The 9,156-nt window shown below is 40.9% G+C and overlaps 1 protein-coding gene across 2 annotated transcripts in view; it reads right to left on the bottom strand.

The window, feature by feature from the left end:
- fut8b (fucosyltransferase 8b (alpha (1,6) fucosyltransferase)) overlaps positions 1-9,156 on the bottom strand; it is a 95,107-nt gene that overhangs the window by 7,809 nt on the left and 78,142 nt on the right. For both annotated transcript variants that reach the window (XM_020603946.1, XM_020603947.1), the window contains exons 6-7: positions 7,365-7,602; positions 1,946-2,192 (exon numbers count right to left, since the gene is read on the bottom strand). In XM_020603946.1, coding sequence (XP_020459602.1) covers positions 1,946-2,192; positions 7,365-7,602 — 485 coding nt within the window. The remainder of the gene's footprint in view (positions 1-1,945; positions 2,193-7,364; positions 7,603-9,156) is intronic.

Below are 9,156 nucleotides of genomic sequence, written 5' to 3'. Positions count from 1 at the left end.
GGAAAGAGGCAGAGAGAGGAAAAGGCAACTAAGCAGAGCAGGACCGGGGAAAGAGAGCAAGAGCAGTGATGATTGCAGTAAAGAAGAAGGTGAGAAAAAGTTGTGAAGTGTGAGAAGCTGCAGAGAAAGTCTTGTGAAGGGGATGATAAAACTTATTAACTAACCGATATCCCAAATATCAGATAATTAGTTTTAAACTGGTTCTTTCACCAGGCGGGTGGAGTCAGCTTCACGGGACGATACAGAAAATTAAGACAACATAACAAGGTACCTTGAGACAAGAGAGGCTGACAGAAAGCACATGAATGTTCGTAGACTGAGAAGAAAAGTAAACTAAACAAATGCCTAAACATGTCCAACCCATTTCTTAGACGCTGCTATCAAACATGGCTTTACACTGTTGTGACTGTGGCCGTCATGGGAACTGAGAAGCCTAACGCTTTCCAGTTCTGCTACACTGGACCATAAGAAGTCTCAGTCAATTTCAAACTGTGAGAGAAGAATCTCTGGAGATAGCACTGAGCATTCACAATCAAAACCAAGATGATATCAAAGACTGATTATTGGGAACAACTGGTGTTATCTTATCCCACCATTTATGGCAAGATTCTAATAGTTCTAAACATTAGGAGCAGCACCACAGAGTCACACTGATGCTGTGAACAGCATTTAGTGCAAAGCACCACTGAACCCGGTCCGAAACCTGGGGTACCAAAGGGTCCCGCTGGGCTCGGTTGACATACCCACGCTCTACTGTGCTTTAAACATGGCCTCATAGAGCGGTACACTGCTAGTCTTGTTCTCAAAGTCAGCAAATCACATCTCTGCAGCACCAAGTTGTTCATTACTACTCAGTGTGTAAATTTTCACTTTCATTTCTAAAAAGGCTGCATATCTTCATGAAACAGCCGGGCACTGAATTTTTTAACAAACATTACTCAAACAGGAGTACACAAGTTGGGAAGCATTTTTCTTGCTGAAGATTAATACTATGACACCAGCATGGTGTGTTTGGGGTCAGGTCAAGATAAACTACAAAGCCCAACATTCCCTATAATGAATGACCACGTCTCCAGGGGCAACAGTTTGGTCCTTTGATGTGATGTTATTAATTCGTGGACAACATCGAAGCTCGATGACGACAGAGCAATAAGCTCAATCTGGCCTTTGCTACAAAGCAACACTTATTACTGGATAAATTAATCGTTGTTTTTGGTCTTTTCATGGGATTTGTTGACAACAATGCTTATCCTTTAACTGACAAAAGCTACTAAAAATAAAAGAAAGGCTGCCAACTAAGCGAGTCATCTTTAATGTGTAGTAAGCTGCTCTTTCCTTGTCTTGTTTGGATTTACAGATTTTAAAATCAGTCAGTGAGGCTTTCATGTGGCCATATAACTGATTTATAAAACAAAAAAGACAAAATATGTAATCAATCCCTGGTATCAGAGGATCTTCTGTATTAAACGACATGCTTGAAAGTAGGGACCAAAAAAGAAAAAAGCCTTCATTCAAACATAAAAGGCTGAATAAGACATATTGTGCCACCACTATTAATATAAACAGAATGATGAGAACAAAGGGATAAAATTTCTTCAAACAAGCTGATTTGCATGAATGTGGGCTGTATGTGTGTAAAGCAGTGAAGTAATGAGGAAGCAAAGCCCTAAAGGTAGAAATTTAAGTGAACAAAACACTACCTTCAAATTAAGTTACATTTAATACTATTGTATTAACCTTGTATTACCATCACCCAAAGCGGTGTTTGTATTCCTCCACAGCCTTTACGACTGTCTTTGTTTGGTTCTTTGACTGTGATGCACTTTGAAACTCTATTGTAGAGAAATGCTATAGAACCAAAGCCATTATTACTGAAGTGTTTATTACTACAGAAAAAGGAAAAGACAAAGCCACATACTGAGGAGGGATAATAGACTGTTCTTACCCGATGATGGGGTGTTTGAAGCCCAGCTTGGCGGTGCTCTGCTGGATCTCCTTCTCCAGCCACGCCTGAGGCCGCACCAGGTACTTGACAAACTGGGACACCCACCAGACAGAAGGGTCACCATGCAGACGCTGCAGGCGTGGGGCCAGGTCCTCGGGGATCGCCAGGGGCAGGTAGGGGGGCCGAGGGTGCAGACTGTCCACGATAGGCAACTCGACAACCTGCACATCCTTATCATGGGCCTCTCCTGGATGGAGCAAAGAAGAGGAGGCAGAGAATAAGACACTCAAGATTCATTATTTCATCACAGTTTAGGGACTAATGATTATGTACATTATCAATAGTGCAGACATTATCTTCCCTATCCATTCATTGTTTAGCCTACACAATGTGTGAAACTAGTGAAAAATGCTCATCACAGTTTCAAATGACTTCTTTTGTTTGACACATTTAGACTGAACCATGAAAAGCAGCAAATGTTCACATTAAAGAAGCTAATTCCAGCAAATGGTTGACATTTGTGGTTGATATATAATTTAAATATTTTATGAATTCTCAGAATGGTTGGTGTTTTAATTTAGTTCCTGTGGACTGACTAAAGGTTTCAGTCCTGCTCAAGTAAAAAACATGTTTAGCGCAGCAGGGTGGCCTTTAAGAAAATATTGTTTAACTTGATATTTTTCCTTTTTTGTTCCTGTTAAAACCACATACTAAGGGTTTAAGAATCCCGGGTGTGGAATGCTGTAAGGTCCTATGAGGCAAATTTGTGATTTCACCCTACAGTATATAAATCAAATTGTCTTGACTTGAAGGGCAGAGGTTCAAATCCTTGTGTCAGTAATAGCTTTACTAGGCAAGAGCCTGCACCTTTTATTCTTTTTTTTAATGAACACTATAAAGAGCTTGAATGTATCAACAAGTTCTCTGCAACAAGCTTGTTCTGAAGTCAGAACTAAAACAATCAAATAACTGTACATTTACTGAGCCTGTCTTTTTTTGTTGAAGCACTCACTATGCATACCTTCTATCATATAATTAGCATTAAAAACATGTTGTATTCTGATGCAGTGTGATATTTCAGTGTTATTCCCCAGCCCTACTATATTTATTCCTGATCTTTTTGTATCATAAATCCAAATCCTCCAATCCCAGAGAGTTCAGGGTTTGTAACTGACAGCTGCTCTTTGCTTATCCTTGCTTTAAAGGCCAAGGTAATCTCCTTTCTATCAAGGCTGTGTAAGTCAAGGGGCTGAGATAGTGGTGGGCTGGTGGTCATCTGGCATTGCCCCCTTCAGACTGAGTCCTCCTTGGCAGAAGCACTGGGTAGTGGGTACAGCATGCCTGATTACAAAGGTCATCTCTCTGGGCAGCAGAACCACCCTCCTGAACTGCCAGATTTTGCTACACACCACACACACACACACACTCAAGGACGGAAACACACATGTACTCGCCAAAATGTACCTGGAAATACACACGCATGAACAGTCGTATGGGGTCTTGTGAACAGCAGAAAAAAGGTGGTGCAGCAGTGACAGCTAACGAGGATCCAAATAAAATAACAATAAAAAACATGTGCATTTGTGCACACAGAGGCACACACATACACACAAAGAACCCCAGCTAATCTCATTGGACCAGAAGGGCTATGCCTGGCAGACACAACCTTCCCCCTCTTTCAGTCTTAAAACATGAGGAGTTTTTTTTGTCCATGTGTGCGCGTGTGTGTGTGTGTGTGCATGTATGTAAGCCACTGAACAAGGCAAAGAGAAGTTAGAGGCCTCTATTCTGTCAGACTTAAGTGGCCTCTCTAACTGCTACTGACAGGCTCTAATACAGCTGTGAACACAGCCTCCACAGCACGCTCCAAATAAATGGCATAATGAGTCATTAAAAATGGCCTTTCATAGAAAGGCTACATTAAAAACATGTTAAAAACAAGAACAAAAACAGTGGCTTCAATATGTGTGTGTATGCATGAACTGAATATGAACTGAATATAAACTGGGAGAAGCGTTAAAAATGTATCATAAAAAATATTCCCGGCCTGTCTTTGCTTATATAACAGCACTGGCATGATTCATATATGGGGGAATAGGCATATTTTGAGGCCAGTGCATCCTAGCTCAAATGTACAGATATGCAGTATATCTTCCTCCAACAGCTATTTAATTAGATCACAAAGTCCTTCTAAATTTAATCTCAACTCCAAAGTCACCACATATATTTCCTGTACGCACCATGACTTAAAGCATACGGGTCTGCGCCGAAGCAGTACGCTGAGCCTAATAAATATTAACGTAGCTATGAAATGGAGAACAAAAAGTGATACCATCCAGACAAAATATACAGAGTTTCCCCATCCATAATGCATTTGAGACAGAGTTTATGAACTCTTGTTCCAGTCTTTACATGGCAGGGAACATTATGTTTCTCCTGCTGTTCTCAGACTCACTCATAAGGCCGTAATATCTCGACAGAGATCCTCACAGGAATACACTCTCTTTAGCAAATTAGCTCTTTGATCAATGAGCCATTGTTCCACATGAAGACTGCTTCCCCTTTGTGTGTTCAGAATTCAGTCTCTTACCAAGTGTGTGAGATGGTGCTGAACGCTGTCATTCTGTCAGATGGACACAGAAGTTGTAGTAGAACAACAACACGCAACAGTGGGTTAAACAGACAGTAGGGATGTAAAGAAGTGTGCTAGTGGAAGTGCTTAACAAAGATGTGGGACAAGCCAAACAGTATACAAATGTGAAGATGACATCTTTGTGGCATTTACCACAAAATGACAGAGCTGAGAGAGGACGATGAGAGTTCAGGAGTAACAGATTTAGACAATTATAACACAAGGTGCAAAATGTCCTGCCATCCAGGAACCATGCAGGACTGTTTGTGTTGTATCTGTTTAGAAATATTGTGTTTGTTGCCATTTGTGACTTTGGTGAAGATCAGATCACATTTCATGACCAATTTATGCAGAAAACCAGGAAACTGCAAACACTGCCATTACTTTTTCTTGCGACTATATACTGGCATGGGCCAACATTTTACGTAATTTGTGAGATATTCAGTGTATATGTATCAAGTTATTAATCCACAGCTTTATTCCTTTGTGGTTCTGTGCCCCCAAGGAATGGTCTTACCTGCACTGTGACCACAGGCATAGCCAAGTATACAGGCATACATTTGCTATGCCTAGCTTGTTAGCTGGCATGGTCAACAGAAATAGTCCCTCTGCAATATGCTAAGGACAAGAATTCAATATGTTAGCAGGCCTGGGGACAGGAGTGGCGTTTGCAGAGAGGTGGCTGTCGGCTGTGAGCAGCCAAGTGGCATATATAGATCTATAGGAGGCAATCTGTAATACGGACACCGGAGGAAGATATTAGATGGTGGAGAAGGACACATGAAAGGCAGGAGGGGAAGTGCAGGAGATAAGAAGGGAGAGCCCAGGAGAGAAGAAGTCAAATGAAGTGATAGGAGAAAGTTAGACAGCAGAAAAGGACGCAGTGATGAGAACAAGAAAGCAGTGAGAAAGAACGAGATGGGGGAGAGAGGCAGGTACAGGCTCTCCATTTTCAAATGGTTTGGTTTTGTTAGCTTAGCAGATGCATGTACACTTATACTATGGGAATGGATTATCAATTACTCATATTAAAATATAAAATTCAATTCATACATCGATGCGATCTCATTCATAAATGATTCTGCTACCTGACATATTAGGAGAGAGATCCATTTCACCAAATCAAGCACATCAATCTTTGGTCAGGTACTCTGCTACAAGATTTCCATATGAACTACTTTATCCTTGAGCATGGCGCTCATACAAAATCAGTGACTGGCACAGAATGTAATAGCATGTAAAAAAAGGGACTTTGAACCAAATGTTAACATGCTGATGTTTTCCAGGTGTACTGTTTACCGTGCACTTGACAAAGACCAAAAGGGGGACATGAATGTCTGTACCAAATTTATGGCAATCTGTCCAGTAGTTGTTGACAGCGTTGGGGAAACTACTGTGAGGTACCTTGGAGTTATTTTTGACCAGGGCACGTCCTTTAACTCACATATAAACTGAGTTTCCAGAGTTGTGTTTGTTCATCTGTGCAATATTGCAAAAATCAGGAGCATCCTGTCTCAAAGTGATGCTGAAAAACTGGTCCATGCATTTGTTACTTCCAGGCTGGACTACTGTAACTCTTTACTATAAGTATATCCCAATAATTCCCTAAAAAGCCTCCAGTTAATCCAAAAGGCTGCAGCCAGAGTACTGACAGGAACTAGCAAGAGAGATCATATCTCTCCCATATTAGCTTCTCTCCACTGGCTCCCTGTAAAATTCAGAATAGAATTTAAAATCCTTCTCCTAACATACAAAGCCCTTAATAACAAGGCTCCATTGTATCATAAAGACCTCGTAGAGCCTTATCATCCGAACAGAGCACTTCGCTCTCAGAGTGCAAGTTTACTTGTGGTTCCTAGAGTCCACAGAAGCAGAATGGGAGGCAGAGCCTTTAGCTATCAAGCTCCTCTCCTATGAAACCAACTCCCAGTCTCAGTTCGGGAGGCGGACACCCTCTCTACCTTTAAGACTAGACTTGAGACGTTCCTTTTTGATAAAGCTTATAGTTAGGGCTGGATCAGGTGACCCTGAGCCCTCCCATTCCCCCCAGTGTAACTGACCAACTGCTACACTGATATATAGCAACAGATTTAAGATTAGAGTAGCAGTCCTATACCCATGGGATTTGCCAGTTCAAAAGCAGACTGTCATATTAAGCACTAAAGTAAATACTGATGTCAAGTGGGTTCTCAGCAGGGAACTGTTCACGTTGCATAAACCAAGCTTTTATATGTCACAACTTAAACATGCAGTCCTCTTTAGTCAAGTCTCTATACATTTGCTGTAACCGCTGAAATTATTTCAGCGGTTGTGAACAGTCAGAAATGAAAGCAATATAAATTCAGTGCACAGAAAATCATGAATCAAAGAGCCTGTGTTAACAAACAGATAACATTTCTGCAAAAATTATTCCCTACAATCTGTGTGTGTACCAGCCACAAGTATAAACTCACTGTAGGTCAGAGGAATGGGTTGTTTACTGAAATACAGTCACAGGATTTCTTGCCAATTAAAGCTTTGAGCAGTAACCTGCTGCTGCTACACTGGTTGCCAAAGTCTGTTAACGTGTACTGCATAGTCCCGCTCAGCCAGGGAATTCACATTTAATTTTGGTGGTAGCAGAACAAAAGACAGGTCCAGCAGATCAAGTTCTTTTAGCTGGGGTAGTCCGAAAAAGATCAACGCTTCTTTCATTATTAAGCAACCAAACATAACTGTCGTGGGCAGCACCGATGCTGTAACTGTGTGTAGCTCACAGCTGTGATGTGTGTGGGTGTGTGTACCTACCTGACCAGTGTCCAGTGGTGGCCCCGGAACGGTCAGTGCAGGTGTTACTGACAGGCAGGAAGACGGTCTCCCAGCCGCCGGGGGCGTAGCGCCAGTTGTGAGACTCGAGGATGAGTGTGCGCTGGGTGCCATATGCGATCATGAAGCAGTAGACGACATGGTGGAGCTGGCAGCCATAACCACAGCCCTTATTAATGTTACACACCAGCTTTCTCGCCTTACTGCAGTCTGGGGGGTTCTAGGAGGAGAAGAAGAAAGAATGTTTCAACATTTTTTTATTGCTTGACCTTCGTCGTGTAACTCTCAAAGCCCTGCTCTCTGACTTGTAATAACACATGGCTGATATTGTTTTCTTTGTTCTCTTTGCCTGTCTGTCTCATATGCCACTTCACTCTAATTTTATGTCACTGCCAGTTTTTCTCCGTTTCATTTTTCACCTGCCACTTTCTTTTTCTCTACCTCTCCCTCTGTGATGCCCTTGCAAATTGCATTTGTAAAAACCTCTTTCCTTCTTATTGTAAAGGATAAACCTGGTGATATTCTATATTCTCATATTTTATATTAGTAAGTAGAGATGCCCAAATCTGGTACTAAGTATTGGTATTGTTGCCAATCCAGGCTTATTTTACAGGACTGGTAAAATAAGAGCAGAGCCGATCCAACTACAGTCCTGTATTTGATAGACTCAATTGCTTTTCATGCAACCAATAACCTGTCTACACTACCTGTGTGTCATCTAGCATATCAGCGATACCTTATGCACGTAACCGTGACCGGAAGTCTATTTTTTCGGAGGGGGGGTACATGTGTGTAACCCTCCACAGAATCCACCAAAATAAAGAAACTTGACTAGCTCCAACCAGAACTTCACCAAAACAGAGAAACACATCAAGCAAAGAGGCAGCAGTGTTATTAAATGGTCAAACAGGAATATCTAAATTGGACTGGTTACACAAACTGTGTGTTCACATATGGATACAGAATAGTAGTTACTATCTGTCCTGAAATGAATCTATAGCTCTGAGCGTGTGTTGTTCAGCTCCCACTTATTCTTTAATCCACATTAATCATTTAAGATAATAAAACTGATATTTTGGAACCAGGACCTGAACCAGTATTTGGGTAAAGAAGCCCCTGAAAACACAGGGCCAGATTAATTTCAATATGTCAGATATTTAGTGAACATTAAGTGTAGGTAAATATAAGCATTGGATTGGTATAGGCAGACACTTAATATTAGAGGAATCAGATCAGTGTCGGGGACAAAACAACTTCCCTATTAGTATGTATTAAGTGTACAGTCAAAGCTGAAAATAGCTTTTTTATTTTAACAACTGCTGTGCAAACAGTGTTAAAAACACATCAGTGAGCCACCCCGTCATAATGGATGGCACGCTTCATGTAAGCTATGCCGATGTTGTAATTAATTAATAGCACATATTAATATGCAACTCAATATCCTTCCCAGGAAATACACAGCTAAGTCCTGCTTGAGTGATATTTGTTAAAAATTACAATGTTTTAGGAAGTTAACGAGCCTCTTTTAAAATGAAATAAAAGAGCTAGATAGCTCTGACCAGCTTTTAAAGATCACAGTTGTCAGCAGAAACAAATTAAAATGTCTTTTAATCCTTTCCTTAAATATGTTGACCATAAAATACAGAATATTGCTGCCTTTATCCTGTAATATCTCCTTTTTTGTTGCTCTTGCATTCTCTCATTCCTTCACTTTTCACAACACCAATGTTGCTTCCTGCTCCTTCTCATCTTTTCTTTCTTTCTCATTACCTTT

The sequence above is a fragment of the Monopterus albus genome, unplaced genomic scaffold (genome assembly GCF_001952655.1).
Source record: "Monopterus albus unplaced genomic scaffold, M_albus_1.0 scaffold63.1, whole genome shotgun sequence".
In the NCBI taxonomy this organism is placed as follows: domain Eukaryota; kingdom Metazoa; phylum Chordata; class Actinopteri; order Synbranchiformes; family Synbranchidae; genus Monopterus; species Monopterus albus.
The sequence above is the reverse complement of the archived record's forward strand: the minus strand, read 5'-3'. Positions and strand labels throughout refer to the sequence as shown.